This window comes from Somniosus microcephalus, chromosome 5 (assembly GCF_052327205.1).
Source record: "Somniosus microcephalus isolate GS21.2 chromosome 5, FLI_Smic_1.0, whole genome shotgun sequence".
Lineage (NCBI taxonomy): Eukaryota > Metazoa > Chordata > Chondrichthyes > Squaliformes > Somniosidae > Somniosus > Somniosus microcephalus.
Genome location: NC_140991.1, coordinates 208,419,095 through 208,436,699, shown reverse-complemented (window position 1 = coordinate 208,436,699; position 17,605 = coordinate 208,419,095). Strand labels below are relative to the sequence as shown.

General features: G+C 41.9%; 1 protein-coding gene across 6 annotated transcripts in view; it reads left to right on the top strand.

Moving 5' to 3' along the window:
• The window catches only part of tax1bp1b (Tax1 (human T-cell leukemia virus type I) binding protein 1b), a 188,662-nt gene that overhangs the window by 46,487 nt on the left and 124,570 nt on the right, over positions 1-17,605 (top strand). For all 6 annotated transcript variants that reach the window (XM_085988623.1, XM_085988627.1, XM_085988624.1 and 3 more), the window contains exons 3-5: positions 7,000-7,102; positions 7,549-7,736; positions 11,349-11,507. In XM_085988623.1, coding sequence (XP_085844749.1) covers positions 7,000-7,102; positions 7,549-7,736; positions 11,349-11,507 — 450 coding nt within the window. The remainder of the gene's footprint in view (positions 1-6,999; positions 7,103-7,548; positions 7,737-11,348; positions 11,508-17,605) is intronic.

Sequence of the window (17,605 nt, the reverse complement as noted above, 5' to 3'; positions counted from 1 at the left end):
CAAATGCATTTCATTTAATTGGTATTGCAATAATTGTTGGTTTGAGGTTGATTTAATTTGGAATTAACACTTGTTCAGTTAAAGATCAGTTTTCCCTTGTAGATTATGAGTGTTTATGATGGTAGAAACTGTTACATGGTTAAAGATCAAAAGAACTGATGTAGACTATAACTAGTAAATGCTCGTCTAAACCTATCAAAGCTGTAACACCATTCTTTGATGTTGGTAAAATAGAAACTTCAAAATAATTATCTGGGTGCACTATTGAAGTGATGTGTTATTTAGGTGCAAGGAGTAACAAACATGAGTGCTGTGTAACTAATGGTTTTGAATTTGCTTTGTACAGAAATATTTGGTCTTGATTCAAGTTGCATTATGTAATTAAGATTATTTGAGCAAGAATTCTTTTTTTTATACAAACTTTTAGTAATTTGCTGAGCAGCAGTGAAAGGTTAAGCAGAGCACAATTGGAACTTATAACCTAAGTGTGTGTAGAGTGACAAACCAGAAGATTGGAGAAGAATAAGAAAAATGCACCTTTGCAACCTGCCTCTGCAAAATGTGTTAATTTATTAAGTTATTCCCTCCCTTTTCAAGCTTTCTCTTTCCATTCTTTGCACAATGCTACAAAATCATTCTATAGTTGAAAAAGTGAACAGATGATCTCTCTGGTTTGTCGTTCTAATGAGGAGATGCATGAAAACAGTCCTATTTGATTTACCCATTTTATTACATTCCTTTCTACTTTTGAGTGAGAAACCACTTAATGCCCACTTGTCGACTCTGCTAACTGTCCTGAGATCAAGAACTGCAGTGTAGTAATCTGCTAATCGTGTACACTAAATAGCATTCAGTAAACCAAATAAACTCTATTAGTAGTGTATGTAGCTGTAATATTCAATAGATGGATGATGGTGTCTCAAAAAACGGAACTATAGGAACAGGAGTAGGCCATTTAGCCCCTCGAGCCTGTTCCACCATCCATGAGATCATGGCTGATCTGCGACCTAACTCCATATACCTGCCCTTGGCCCATATCCCTTAATTCCTTTGGTTAACAAAAAGCTATCAATCTCAGATTTAAAATTAACAATTGATCTAGCATCAATTGCCGTTTGCGGAAGAGAGTTCCAAACTTCTATCACCCTTTGTGTGTAGAAGTGTTTTCTGATTTCACTCCTGAAAGGTCTGGCTCTGATTTTTAGACTATGCCCCCTAATCCTAGAATCCCTAACCAGTGAAAATAGTTTATCTCTATCTACCCTATCTGTTCCCCTTAATATATTGAAAACTTCGATCAAATCACCCCTTAACCTTCTAAATTCGAGGGAATACAACCTTAATTAGTGTAATCTCTCGTAATTTAATGCTTGGAGTCTGGGTATCATTCTGGTAAACCTAAGCTGCAATCCCACCAAGGCCAATATATCTTTCCTAAGGTGTGGTGCCCAGAACTGTTCACAGTATTCCAGGTGTGGTCTAACCAGGGCTTTGTATAGCTGCAGCATTAATTTTACCCCCTTGTATTCTAGTCCTCTAGATATAAAGGTCAGTAATCCATTAGCCTTTTTGATTATTTTCTGTACCTGTTCATGACATTTTAATGATCTATGTACCTGGACCCCCAAGTCTCTTTGGACCTCCACTGTTTTTCGCATTTCACCATTTAGAAAGTACCCTGTTCTATCCTTTTTAGTTCTAAAGTGGATGACCTCACATTTGCCTACATTGAAATCCATTTACCACAGTTTTGCCCATTCACTTAAATCTATCGATATCCCTTTGTAATTTTATACTTTCATCTACACTGCCTACAATGCTGCCTATCTTTGTGTCATTGGCATATTTGGATATATGGCTTTCTATGGAATATATGGAAGTGCAACGAGACCTGGGTGTCCTTGTGCACCAGTCACTGAAGGTAAGCATGCAGGTGCAGCAGGCAGTTAAGAAGGCAAATGGTATGTTGGCCTTCGTAGCGAGAGGCTTTGAGTACAGGAAAAAGGATGTCTTGCTGCAGTTGTACAGGGCCTTGGTGAGACCACATCTTGAGTATTGTGTGCAGTTTTGGTCGCCTTATCTGAGGAAGGATGTTCTTGCCATGGAAGGAGTTCAGCGAAGATTCACCAGGCTGATACCTGGGATGGCAGGAATGACGTATGAGGAGAGATTGGGTCGATTGGGCTTGTACTCGCTGGAGTTTAGAAGAATGAGAGGGGATCTCATTGAAACGTATAAAATTCTGACAGGACTGGACAGACTAGATGCAGGAAGGATGTTCCCGATGGTCGGGGAGTCCAGAACCAGGGGTCACAGTCTAAGGATAAAGGGTATGCCATTTAGGACAGAAATGAGGAGGAATTTCTTCACCCAGAGAGTGGTGAACCTGTGGAATTCTCTACCACAGAAGGCAGTAGAGGCCCATTCATTAAATATATTCAAGAAGGAGTTGGATATATTTCTTAAGGCTAAAGGGATCAAGGGGTATGGGGAGAAAGCAGGGACAGGGTACTGAATGTGGATGATCAGCCATGATCACATTGAATGGCGGAGCAGGCTCGAGGGGCCGAATGGCCTACTCCTGCTCCTATCTTCTATGTTTCTATGCCATCATCTAAGTCGTTAATAAGCAGTGTGAATAGTTGAGGCCCCCAATACAGATCCCTGCAGGACACCACTAGTCACATCCTGCCAATTGAAGTATCTGCCCATTCATTATCCCGACTCTCTGTCTCCTGCCACTCAGCCAATTTCCTAACCAGGTCAATAATTTGCCTTCAATTCCATGGGCTTCTACCTTAGTTAACAGTCTCTTATGAGGGACTTTATCAAATACCTTCTGGAAATCCATATAAATAACATCCATAGACATTCCCGTCTACAACTTTAGTCACCTCCTCAAAAAATTCAATTAGGATTGTTAGGCATGACCTACCTTTCACAAATCCACGCTGGCTCTCTCTGATCAGCTGAAAATACTTGAGGTGTTCAGTCATCATATCCTTAATTATAGACTCTAGTAATTTCTCGACAACAGATGTTAGGCTAACTGATCTATAATTCCCTGGTTTCCCTCTCTCGCCATTCTTAAATAGTGAAGTGACATGTGCAATATTCCAATCTAAAGGAACGGTTCCTGAATCGAGAGAACTTTGGAAGATTAAAGTTAGATCATCTGCAATGTGCTCAGCTACTTCCTTTAAAATCCTGGGATGGAAACCATCTGGTCCTGGAGATTTGTCACTCTTTAGTGCCATTATTTTCTTCATTACTGTTACTTTACTTATGTTAATTTTATTGAGTCCCTGTCCCTAATTCAATATTAGTTTCCCTGGGATTTCTGGCATCCTATCCTCTTCCTCTACTGTAAATACTGACGCAAAGTAATTATTCAACATGTCCGCCATTTCTTTATTATCATTGACAATATCACCGATATCATTGCTCCTGATTTTTTTCTAATTTAATTGTAAAAAAAAAATTGTGTTGATTTTGATATCCCTTGCAAGTTTCTTTTCATACTCCCTTTTTGTAGCTCTTACTGTCTGTTTGTTCTTTGTATCTTTCCCATTTGCCAGGATCTGTGCTATTTTTTGAATTTTTATATGCTTTTTCTTTTAGTTTTATGCTGTCCCTCACCTCTAGTCCTCCATGGCTGTGTTTTTTGGCAAGTAGAGCTCTTGCCCCTCAGGGGTATAAACTGTCTATCTTCTATACATTTATTTAATCTTAAAAATTTGAAAGATTAAGCAGCAACAAAACAGTTAATCCTTTGGATCAAAAAGATATGACCTGCTTTTGTTTAGTTCTGAATGCTACAGTAGGCTTGACAATTCTTTTCTACTTGGAGGTATGTTTGAATTGTCTTAGTTTTACTTTCTTCTTAGAACTATTTAGTAGCTTTTGAGATTGGAGTTTTCTGTGCCTTTTTGATATTTTCTTGAATAATTAGAATGTTCCTTGAGGAATAGCTGTGTAAAGCTCATAATTAGTGATACATAGTGTACTGTTGATTAGCACTGTTTGACACTGTTTTAGCCACGTGCATTAATCCTAGTAGAAAATGCCTTGCATACATTGACATAATAATACAGGTGAAATAGTTTGTATGTATATATTTACTAAGCAAACATCTGCCACCATTCAATAACCAAGGAAGTGAAGCACACTCAGTGCTCAAAGAACACTTCCACACTTTGCTTTACACCTTTCTGTTTTATTAGCAAACGCACAAAAAGGTTAAAGTGAATACGCATTATGAACATGCGTATTGAGATCACAAGCCCAATGGCAGTGTTTACTACTCATTTTTTATTTACTAATCAGACATATAATTAGCCACATCTGGATTCCCAATTAGCTGCATGTGGCTAGTGGCTAACGTATTGGACAACATTGCTGTGGGTGAAAAGATCCCCATGTATGGTTCTGGAGACAGAAGCATGTAAATCTCTGCCACTGGAAATAGAACATTAGAGAATTAATTTCTGCAGTTAGAGAGGAAAGGCAATTAATTGTCCCCTTTTAACCTCTTTCCTTCTCATCCACCCCCTTCAAACATTTTATGGCTTCAAACGATACCAAACGTGATTTTTGTTTTTCATTGAGGGTGGAAATTCAACATGGTCAGGTGTAAAGTACTGCACATCAGAAGAAAAAATGGGCAACATAAATACTCCATGAATAATGTTGAAATAGCTAACACAGCTGAAAGCAATGTTGAGGGTCTTAGTAAACTTTATTTGCAACAGATACAATCACTGCAGAGCAGCAATTGATAATGCAATTAGAATGCTGCACTAAACAGCCAGGAGTACAATTAGGAAGAAATCCTGCTCAAAATGTATAGTGCTCTAGTCAGACCATATTTTGTATACTGTACCTGGTTCTGGTCACTGAGACATAAGGAAGATATTCAAGATTTGGAGGTAGTACAGAGTAGAGCAATGTGGCTGCTCCCTAGTGTCAAGGGGAGTTATGAGAAAAGACTGTATAAACTTGGGCTTTTCATCCTTAAAAGGTGACCAAGAAGTGGCGGTATATAGGATAGTAAATGACATGGAGAAGGTAAGTCTTGAAAATTAAAAAGCTAAGCCAAAAATAGGACAAGGGAGCATAGGTTCTAACTAATTAAAAGCCAATTTAAGATTGATGTCAGCAAGTTCTTTTTCACACCAAGAATGAAGAATTACATAGAATATACAGCACATAAACAGGTCATTCAGCCCAACCAGTCCATGCAAGCGATCATACTCCCCTCGAGCCTCCTCCCATCCTTCCTCACCTAACTCTATTAGCATAACTCGCTATTCCCTTCTCCCTCATATGCTTATCTAGCTTCCCCTTAAATGCACCTACACTATTTGCCTGAACTACTACTCCCTGTGCTAGCAGTGAACCCAGGAATTGTGCCTCTGGGTAGAGTGGTGGATGCAAAATCCCTGGAAGCATTTAAGAAACAATTTGATGCTGCGATGGTGGGACTGTAGGGGCTATATAAATGCATGTTGTTGTTGGTGTCTTTTTGAATGGATTAGCTAAAATTGGCTCAATGTCTCTCCTTGTCTGGATTTATCCTCAATTGATCTTCAATTCATGGTAAATACATAGACTGAATAGGCCTGAATAATTTATATATTAAATACTGCCAGAGACACATTGGGCTGGATTTTCTCAGCCCTGAGGAGGCGGATATGGAGGCAGGACTGCCGGGAAAGTTGCAGAATTTTGGGGCGGGTGGTAACCCTGCCCCCAACCCGCCTCCGTGCCCTCTTGCCAGGAGGCGGGAAGCCGTCCTGCCCCGGGTCCCGTCCCCTTGGAGGCGGGAAGGGATTAAAGCCTATTAACTGCCTGTTATCAGGTAGTTAACAGGCAGAAAATAGGATTATCCCCATTTTTCGTTCTTAAGCGCAGGTTTCCCGACCTGGGGGAACCCCGCCAGGATGTAGGAGCCAAGTAGGAGGTCTGCGGGGTCTGAAAGTGCAATGTAGAGGTGAGTGATGGGTGCAAGTGTGGAGTGGTAAGTATGTGAGCTGAGTGTAAAGTGTTAGAAAATGTTAACTTACCTTTGTTTCTGCCTACATCCTTCAGCCGCTGTGGAGCCGGAGTCCCGACATCTCCATTGTAGAGATCACAGACTGGCTGTTGGATCCTCTGATCCAACAGTCATCTGATTTCTACAAAGTAGAAAGGTTTGATGAGTCCTGAACATAAGGGCTCATCAAACTACACAGAATGTCAGTGTTTGACAGCTTCACAGAGCTGTCAAACGATGACATTTCTTTCAAAAATTCTTGACAGATGACACATCATACGTTGACGTGCTCTGTCACTGACTTCCCCCTAATTGGCCTGCTGAGCCCGCCGGGCGGGCTTAACAAGGTCAATCAGGGGAAGATCCCGCTGGTTGGCCAGAGGCTGATGGAGGTGGGACTGAAACCAGGCAAGCAGCAGTCCTGTCTCCAACACGTCTCCATTCATAAAATCCAGCTCATTGTGTCTTTCACACAAAGCAGATAATACATAGCATAGTGCACACTTTTAAATTGATTTCTTCTCCTGAATACAGAAATGGATGCCTTTTTTTGTGTATATTATATTTGCTTTCGCTGTGCAACATGTCACACGTGTCAGTTTTCCCAAAAAGCTATGCTAACTACAGTTCTTATTGGACCTATCTCAAAGTAGGTTATCTATATTATAGCTACATCTGGTACCATTGTAAGCGTGGTGTTTTGGAATAAATAGCATGCAGTTGTATTGATTTATTAACATTCACACATGTCGAGCTAATTTCTGTATCAGGATATATTTGATAATTTTTAATTTTATTCATTAACTTTCAGTAAGGCAAAAAATATATTTGTTTATAAATAGAATTAATCACCAATATATTCTTTGAATTCAGCACTTTTCTGGTGGCAAAACATACCTGAAGTTCCAGCATATGCAACAGGAATATTGAGAATGCTTCATTTATTTTTATTTTTTCGTGGATAGGTTGGTTGGAGCACTGCTCGTGATTACTATACATTTCTGTGGTCTCAAGTACCAGAAAATTATGCAGAAGGAATTTCATTTAGTCGTGTCATAGTTTTCCAAGGTAAGCAAACTCAAGCACTTGTTTGACAGAATTTAGAGCTGGGATTTTTTTTTAATAAGTTAATTGTCTAGCATGAACTTTGGTCAAAGGCAAAATACTGCGGATGCTGGAAATCTGAAATATAATCAGAAAATGCTGGAAATACTCAGCAGGTCAGGCAGCAACTGTGGAGATGAACTTTGGTTATCAGTGCATTATTTGGATGTCTCAGTGCCATTAACTGCTGCTTTAGTGTGAAAGCAATTAACATACATTGGCACCAACAATTAATGGATTAGACTAATTGTTTTGTGAATGTATGTTATACAATTATTTTCCTTGTTTGAAGCTGTGAAATTAATAACTAAGATGAACACTTAATAAAATTAAGTGAATTGGAGCATTTTTATTACATTTCTTTAAAGTTGTGAAATGTGTTTATTAAAAAAATGTAAATCTTGTAACAGGTTATTACCTTCCAAATGATGATGGAGAATTTTATCAGTTCTGCTATGTAACACACAAGGGAGAGATCCGAGGAGCCAGCACACCTTTTCAGTTCCGCGTGCCGTCTCCCACTGATGATTTGCTCACCATGGAAGATGATGCAAACTCTGACATGCTGGTGGTGACAACAAAAACTAGTTTTCTTGAGGTAGGATATCTCCAATTTTATTATTTTTATTTAAATGTTTCAAATAAAAATGCATCAGCTACCAAGTGTACATTTAGATCTTTTTGTCAATAGAGATTTTATTAAATATGAATAAGTTACAAGAATCCTAACATTTAATAATATACATGGTACATAGGCTATGAATCCATCCTAATATCCACTTTTTGAGAACTATCATTCAAATCTTCTGATTCTTTTAATATTGCAATTACCTTCTGTACAGAGTGTAACAAGTTGAAAGACTGCTCCACCAAGTCTTAAACCCCCATCCTGTCACTATTCTTGGACATTTTGAACTCGGTTGGAGTTCATCTTCAAACAAACTGTATCACTTGAGCACTTGTGCATTTGTAGCTTTCAAAGTTGCCACTGGATTTAAATTCAACCCTTTCTACTATTGCACTGATATTATAAAGTATTTCTACGAGTCAGTTAGCTCATTTTAAAAAATTGAGTTCCCTCAGTGGCCTATTGGGCAATGCATCATCTGGTGCTCTCTGTTAGGCAGTTGGTTTATTACAGTTCACTTCAGCATCCCTGGGTTTGGGGGAGGGCAGAATTTCAGATTCCTGCTCCAGAACATGACCCAATCATCCCTGCTGGAATGTGTACAAGTAGATATTGGGTGAAAAAAGGATCAGATTCATCGAGAATGTCCCCAGTGTCTTAGCTCACAGATGAAGAATGGGTACTTGTATCCCAGAAGCAAAATACTGTGAATGCTCAAGGTCATCCACCTGAAACGTTAACTCTGTTTCTCTCTCTGCAGATGCTGCCTGACTGGCTAAGTGTTTTCCAGCATTTTTTGGAGGGGGGGGGGATTATTCTTTTCCCCTCAATCTAAAGTGGGCCATAGAGACCATCATTGGCTCAGGTTCACTTCCCTAATTATGCTTAATTAAGTGAGTTCAGTTGAGGCAGCTATAGGGGTACTACAGTTGGTCCAGCGTCACTGGGTTAAGGAGACAAAAATCTGACACGATTTCCTGCTTTTGATTGCTGTCAAGTGACCCCTACTGGATGTTGGGTGAAGACCAGATCAAACTTGGAAGTCCCTGCAGTTGAATAACTTGACAACACTCACCATCAAGGCGGCTGCACAAATATCATACAGGGTGAGATATCAGAGAGAGGCCAGTGCTTGCAGAACCATATATAATAAGGAATCAACATCATCAGGAGGGGAGAAAATTGACACTTTTTTAAAAGGATATTGCCACCATCCCACAAGTGGGGAAGATAGTTACCTTGAAATAGCATTGCTTATTTGCATCATAACACCATCTTAGTAAAATTATATTTTGAGGTCTTGTTCTGATGCACACCATTTACCTAACCACCTGTAATCTGCATTTTCAAAAAGGTTCATAAAGCACCGTTTTCTTCATCTGATGCTTGTCACACCTTTGCATTGGACCACTTTTTTTTAATAGTCATTTATGGGATGTGGGCGTCACTGGCAAGGCCAGCATTTATTGCCCATCCCTAATTGCCCTCGAGAAGGTGGTGGTGAGCCGCTGCCTTGAACAGCTGCAGTCCGTGTGGTGAAGGTACTCCCACAGTGCTGTTAGGTAGGGAGATCCAGGATTTTGACCCAGTGACGATGAAGGATCAGCGATATACTTCTAAGTCAGGATGGTGTGTGACTTGGAAGGGAACTTGGCGGTAGTGGTGTTCCCATGCACCTGCTGCCTTTGTCCTTCTAGGTGGAAGAGGTCGTGGGTTTGGGAGGTTCTGCCGAAGAAGCCTTGGCAAGTTACTGCAGTGCATCTTGTAGATGGTACACACTGCAGCCATTGTACGCCGGTGGTGGAGGGAGTGAATGTTTAAGGTGGTGGATGGGGTGCCAATCAGGCAGGCTGCTTTGTCCTGGATGGTGTCGAGCTTCTTGTGTTGTTGGAGCTCTCTCACACTCCCACTCTCTCTCTCTCACACTCCCACTCTCTCTCTCTCTCTCTCACACTCCCAGTCTCTCTCTCTCTCACACTCCCAGTCTCTCTCTCACACACTCCCACTCTCTCTCACACTCCCAGATCTGATCCGTTGATTGTGGGATCGCTTAGCCCTGTCTAGCATGCTGCTTCCACTGTTTAGCATGCATGTAGTCCTGTGTTGCAGCTTCCCCAGGTTGGCACCTCATTTTTAGGTACACCTGGTGCTCCTGGCATGCTCTTCTACATTCCTTATTGAACCAGGGTTGGGCCCCTGGCTTGATGGTAATGGTAGAGTGAGGGATATGCCGGGCCATGAGGTTACAGATTGAGGTGGAATAGAATTCTGCTGCTGATGGCCCACAGTGCCTCATGGATGCCCAGTTTTGAGCTGCTAGATCTGTTCTGAATCTATCCCATTTAGCATGTGAGGAGGACTTTGCAGGGTTGACTGGGTTGGGTGTGCTGTTGCCATGTCTGTAGCCGGTGCCGAGGTCGATGACGGGTGGTCTGTCCGGTTTCATTCTTTTTATTGTTTTTCGTAGCGGTTTGTTACAACTGAGTGGCTTGCTAGGCCATTTCAGAGGGCAGTTAAGAGTCAACCACATTGCTGTGGGCATGGAGTCACATATAGGCCAGACAGATGGGTTTTTACGACAATCCAATAGTTTCATGGTTACCATTATTGATACTAGTAATTATTCCAGATTTATTTAATTAACTGAATTTAAATTCCCCAGATGCCGTGGTGGGATTTGAACTCACATTTCTGGATCATTAGTCCAGGCCTCTGGATTACTAGCTCAGTGACATTACCACTACGCTACCGTTCCCTAAAGCCAGTTTTAGCTAGCTTAGTACAGTCAACTCTTCCTCAGCACTTCACGCAATTCAGGTGGAAACAATATTTGTTTTTACCTGTTACTGACCAAGGAATACTTGGTTTTGAGCCTGTTGTACAATCTGCTGAGATAGATGGAGACCAGAGATGATACAGTAACAGTTGATAGCATCTGTGGGGGTTGACTGACTCTGCATGTACTGTAACCAGCACTGTGGGATACTGTTATGCTGTTTGTTGCATGTACAGGAAATTCTTTTTTATCCGGCACCGATGGGGCCAGCGTGGTGCAGGTTGATCAAAAAGTCCAGATTACAGAGAGGTATACTTACCAAGGTACGAGAGCCCCGTACACGGCCACAGGTGCAGGAGCCCCAGTTACGTGGCACTTGTGCAGGAGTTCCGGTTACACGGCCACAGATCCAGGAGTCCCTGTTGCACGGCCACAGGTGCAGAAACCCCGGTTACACGGTCACAGATCCAGGAACCCCGGTTACACAGCCACTAATATATACAGTAGTGAAACTTACCTGAACCTACTCCTGAATTTTGCCAGTTAGGAGAGATTTCCGGATATTTGGGTGCCGGTTAAAAGAGAGTTTCCTGCATTAATAAAAACGTGGTAAGAAAATAGTTCATAAGAAATTATTCTTGATGTTAACCGAGAAATGCCAAAGCTACGGTCATTTAATTTTCAGTCCCTATTGTAAAGTTTGCTGCAAATGACTTAACATTCTTTATGCAATTCATCCATTAGCGTTAAAATTAGCAGTATTATAAATTAGACTCCTAATTTATAGCTGTTTTCTGTATATTCAGCAAAAGATTGAAATGCTGCTAAAAGAAAAGGAGGAGCTATTGAAAGCTAAATCTGGACTTGAAGAGGAAACTGTCGAATTATGTGAGCGCATGGAAAGGTTTGAAAAAGAAATTCATCATGAGAAAGAAGTCTGTGACCAAATAAAAAAGGATTACAAGGTATAAATTGCAAATGGATTTTAGAGTTCTAATGGTGTGTTTGTTGCACTTAGAATAGGAAGGAAAGTCTATGGGGTTTATTTTCGACTTAATGTTCTTCCATTTTCTATCTGAAAAATGTTATAATGGATATTTTTGTTAATTCTCATAAAATACTGTTTCTTGTGAGCTGGACACCCACCAGCTTATGTTTGCTTCTGACCTCAACAAACTTGGTGAAGCTGATTACAGAGAAGGACTGAACGGGTTTGTGGACTGCAGTGGAGGTGGTGCTTTACACTGGCCTGGGACTCGATCTTGATTTGTCCAACTCCAGAAAGCTTTCTAGCTGCCGAGTGTAGAGCACTATGCAGATTTTAGTGTATTTCTGGGCTGGGTAGCTCTGGATGGAAACTTGGGTCAGTCTGAACCACAATTCCTCTTTGCTGTGAGCGGCGTTGCACCACGATGTGGGCAAAAGCTTGGTCAAAGAGGTAGGTTTTAAGGAGCATCTTAAAGGAGGAAAAGAGAGGTGGGGAGGCAAAAAGGTTTAGGGAGAGAATTCCAGAGCATAGGGCCTAGGCAGCTGAAGGCATGGCCGCCAATAAGAACATAATAAATAGGAGCAGGAGTAGGCCAATCGGCCCCTCGAGCCTGCTCCGCCATTCAATAAGATCATGGCTGATTTGATCCTAACCTCAAATCTACTTTCACTCTCCATCCCACCCGAACCCATGTGATCTCCCGGTAGAGGCGAAAAACCAGATAAAAAACCCAATGTGCCAATTTGGGAGATCGCCTCTCATTCTTCTGAACTCCAATGAGTAGAGTCCCAATCTACTCAACCTCTCCTCATATGTCAACCCCCTCATCCCCGGGATTAACCGAGTGAACATTCTTTGTACTGCCTCGAGAGCAAGTATGTCTTTTAAGTATGGACACCAAAACTGTATGCAGTATTCCAGGTGTGGTCTCACCAATACCTTGTACAACTGCAGCAATACCTCCCTGTTTTTATATTCCATCCCCCTAGCAATAAAAGCCAACATTCCTTGGCCTTTTTTATCAACTGCTGCACCTGCATACTAACTTTTTTGTGTTTCGTGCACCAGGACCCCCAGATCCCTTTGTACTGCAGTACTTTCCAGTTCCTTGCCATTAAGATAATAACTTGCTCTATGATTTTTCCTGCCAAAGTGCATAACCTCACACTTTCCAGTATTATATTCCATCTGCCAAATCTCTGCCCACTTACTTAGCCTGTCTATGTCCCTTTGCAGGTTTTTTATGTCCTCCTCACTCACTACTTTCCCTCCCATCTTTGTATCATCTGCAAACTTTGATATGTTACACGCGGTCCCTTCCTCCAAATCGTTAATATAGATTGTAAAGAGTTGGGGTCCCAGCACTGACCCCTACAGAACACCACGAGTTACTGATTGCCAGTCTGAGAATGAACCATTTATCCCAACTCTCTGCTTTCTATTAGATAACCAATCCTCCACCCATGCCAGAATATTACCCCCTATCCCGTGATTTTTTATCTTGAGCAATAATCTTTTGTTTGGCACCTTGTCAAATGCCTTTTGGAAGTCTAAATACACTACGTCCACTGGTTCCCCTTTATCCACCCTGTATGTTACGTCCTCAAAGAACTCAAGCAAATTTGTCAAACATGACTTCCCCATCGTAAAACCATACTGACTTTGTCCTATTAAATTATGTTTATCCAAATGTCCCGTTACTGTCTCCTTAATAATCGACTCTAAAATTTTACCAACCACAGATGTTAGGCTAACTGGTCTATAGTTTCCAGCCTTCTGTCTATTACCCTTTTTAAATAAGGGTGTTACATTAGCAGTTTTCCAATCTGCCGGGATCTTAGCTGAGTCCAGGGAGTTTTGGAAAATGATTACCAATGCATCCACAATCCCTATCGCCACTTCCCTCAAGACCCTAGGATGTACGCCATCGGGTCCAGGGGATTTATCCACCTTGAGTCCCATTATTTTACCAAGTACCACTTCCTTAGTGATTTTAATCGTATTTAGTTCCTCCCCCCCCTAGAGCCCCCTGTTTGCCCAGTGTTGGGATATTCTTAATGTCCTCTACTGTAAAGACTGATACAAAATATTTGTTCAGCTTTTTTGCCATCTCCATGTTTCCTGCCATTAATTTCCCGGTCTCATCCTCTAAGGGACCAACATTTACTTTAGCCACCCTTTTTCTTTTTATATAACTATAGAAACTTTTGCTATCTGTTTTTATATTTTTTGCTAATTTACTTTCATAATCAATTTTCCCTTTCTTAATCAATCTTTTAGTTATTTTTTGCTGTCCTTTAAAGACTTCCCAATCTTCTATCCTCCCACTAGATTTGGCTACCTTATATGCCCTTGTTTTTAGTCGGATACTATCCTTAATTACTTTACTTAGCCACGGATGGCTGTCTTTTCTTTTACACCCTTTTTTCCTCAGTGGAATATATATTTTTTGAAAATTGTACAATAACTCCTTGAATGTACACCACTGATCATGTACCATCTTACCCTTTAATCTATTTTCCCAGTCCACTCTAATCAATTCTGCTCTCACACCTTCATAGTTTCCTTTATTCAAGCTCAGTACGTTTGTTTGAGATCCAACCTTCTCACCCTCTAATTGAATATGGAATTCAACCATGTTGTGGTCCTTTGTTCCAAGGGGATCCTTTACTAGGACATTTTTTATTAATCCTGTCTCATTACACAGGACCAGATCTAAGATTGCCTGCCCCCTGGTCGGTTCAGTTACACACTGCTCAAGAAACCCATCCCTAATACACTCAATGAACTCTTCCTCAAGGCTGCCCTGCCCAATTTGATTTGTCCAGTTAATATGAAAGTTAAAATCCCCCATAATTATAGCTGTTCCCTTATTACAAGCCCCAACTATGTTTAATTCCCAGTCATGGTCACCCTGCAGCCATGTTTCTGTAATGGCCACAAGATCATACCCATATGTAGTTATTTGTGCCGTCAACTCATCCGTTTTGTTACGAATGCTACGTGCATTCAGATAAAGAACTTTCAAATATGTTTTGTGACACTTAGTTCCTGCTTTTTCCCCTTTTACTACTTTACCTTTTACTCCATAAATTCTGTCCCTTTCTGACACTCTCTGGTTTTTAATTCCCCCACTGCTACCTAGGTCTATGACCTTCTCCGTTGTCATTTTTATTATTTGCTCTCTAGAAACCTCCCCCCCCCCCCCCCCCATAATGGTGGAGCGATTAAAAACCGGAGATGGGAAAGAGACCAGAATCGGAGGAGTGCAAAGATCTCGGAGGGTTATAGGGATGGAGGAGGTTACAGAGATATGGAAGGATGAGGCTACGGAGGGATTTGCAAACAGGGATGAGAATTTTAAAATTGAGGCATTGCCGGACCGGGAACCAATGTATGTCAGAGAGCAGAGGGGTGATGGGTGAACGGGACTTGGTGCAAGTTTGGATATGGGCAGCAGAATTTTGGATGAGCTCAAGTTTACAGAGGGTGGGAGGCAACGTTCCCACTAAGCTACACGGCCACGCAGCTGTCTGGACGTCCCGCAAAGGCTGCTTACTGGCTTTTTGCGCAAAATTTTGAATGGGCCACGCAGCTTGTTAAAGGGTCCACGCACCCAAAAAAATTAGAGTGAACTAGAGTTAAAAAAGGCATGGATGAGGGTTACAGCAGCAGATGATCTGAAGCAGGGACAGAGATGGGCGATATTACAGAGGTGGTAATAGCAGTCTTGGGGCTGGAGAGGACATGGGGTCGGAAAATCAGCTTGTGGTCAAATAGGTTGCAAACGGTCTGGTTTAGCCTCAGACAGTGGCCAGGGAGAGGGATGGAGTTGGTGGCAGGGCCTTCCCAATATTTAATTGGGGGGAATTTCTGCTCAGACAAGCGTGAGAAATCAGAGATGTTAAATGAGATTGAAAGAGGTGGTGAGGTAGAGCTGGGTGTCATCAGCCTATATGTGGAACCTGGTGTGTTTTCGGAAGATGTCGCCGAGGGGTAGCATGTAGATGAGAAATAGGGGGCCAAGGATACATCCTTGGGGGACTCCAGAGGTACCGATGCGGGAGTGGGAAGAGGAGCCATTGCAGGTGATTCTCTGGCTACGACTGGATAGATAGGAATGGAACCAGACGAGGGCAGTCCCACCCAGCTGGACAACGGACTAGAGTCATTGGAGAAAGATGGTGTGGTCAACCGCGTCATGGGTAGAGAAGGATGAGGAGAGGGATAGTTCACCACGGTCACAGTCACATAGGATATAGTTTGTGACTTTGATGAGGACCGTTTCAGTGCTATGGCAGGGGCGGGAACCTGTTTGGCGGGGTTCAAACATGGAGATGTGGGAAACAGGGGCACAGATTTGGGAGGCATCAACATGTTCAAGGACTTTGGAGAGGAAAGGAAGGTTGGAAATGGGGTGGTAGTTTGCAAAGACAGAATAAGGGTGTGTCTTTTGAGGGTAGGATGTGCTGATGGCAGATTTGAAAGGGACAGTCCCTGAGAAGAGGGAACCATTAACAATATCAGCTAACTTGAGGGCCAGGAAGGGAAGTTGGGTGGTCAGCAAGACCTGGACAGCATCCAGGCTTGGGCTGATAAATGGCAAGTAATATTTGCGTCACACAAGTGGCAGGCAATGACCATCTCCAACAAGAGAGAGCCTAACCATCTACCCTTAACAGTCAATGGCATTACCATCACCGACTCTCCCATCATCAATACCCTGGGGGTCATCATTGACCAGAAACTGATCTGGACCAGCCACATAAATGCCACGGCTACTCGCATAGGTCAGAGTCTAGGTATTCTGTGGCACGTGGCTCACCACCTGACTCGCCACTGCCTTTCCACCACCTACAAGGCATAAGTCAAGAATGTGATGGAATACTCCCCACTTGCCTGGATGGGTGCAACTATAACAACACTCAAGAAGCTCAATACCATCCAAGTCAAAGCAGTCCTTTTGATCGGCATCTCATCCACTAGCCTAAACACCGGCGTACTGTGGCTACAGTGTGTACTATCTGCAGGATGCACTCAGCAGCTCGCCTGTGAAGGAATAAGCCATATTCAGAAAAATACACCATTCTATGAAAGAATTCTGGCCTTTAAAACATGACAAACTAAGTCTGGAAATCTAGAAACCTGGCTATGAAAAGCTGTATTGTTAACAGCATTCAGGCTATTGAGATAAGATAAGTTGTTGACACTGAATCAATAACCTTATTGAAACAGGAGGTTGGAAGTTCCTGAAGTCTGAAGCTTTGGAAAGAACACAATGGTACACCCTGTTAAGGTGTCCTAAATTACACTTCGGAAAGAAACACAGAAAATTAAGAAACATATGCCTTCGTAAAAATGGCATCAAATGAAACAAAGGAGACACGATTCTGTGTTGCAACCAGCTTAGGTAACTAAGAAGACAATGGTGCACCCGGTTGAGGTGTTTTCATTTACACGTCGTAAAAAGACACAAACAGAAGATCTTGGTAAGAATGACATCAAATAGATGCACTTGCTGTTACACCGTTTTTTATGATAAGCTACGAACACCTAAAGGAGAGACACGAGTCTGCATTGCTACCAGCTGAGCTGACTGTAAGAATAGCAGGGGTCAGCAGAAAAATGACTAGAGATAATTAGCTTACATCAGCAGAAAACTTCAAAGGAAATACCACTGAAAAAGGATATAAATATTGAACTTTCAAATGGGATGATAGATTCGCTGTAAAGGGGCAAAGCGATTCTCGGCTTCAGAGGCAAGCTCTGTAATTCTACAACTCTTTCTACCTCGGGGATCAAGGTACAGGAAACTTTGTGTTATCCGGAGGCTAAATGTCCGGCAAGCTCGAGCCACCGGCAAAAATCAGGAGCCGTTTTGTTAGGTTTTTTTTCTTCTCGTGGCTTTTTTTCCACAGTCAGGCTCTGCAAAGTCTCTGTAGCTTAGCAACAGCTTCAGAGAGACACTTCCAAGGTACGGGCCAACTGTTTAGAAGCTGTTGCTAAGCAGCAGTGTTTGTTGTCAGATACGGAGATGAAAAGCTCCGTATGCTTCAACATTAACGCTGGTGTGTC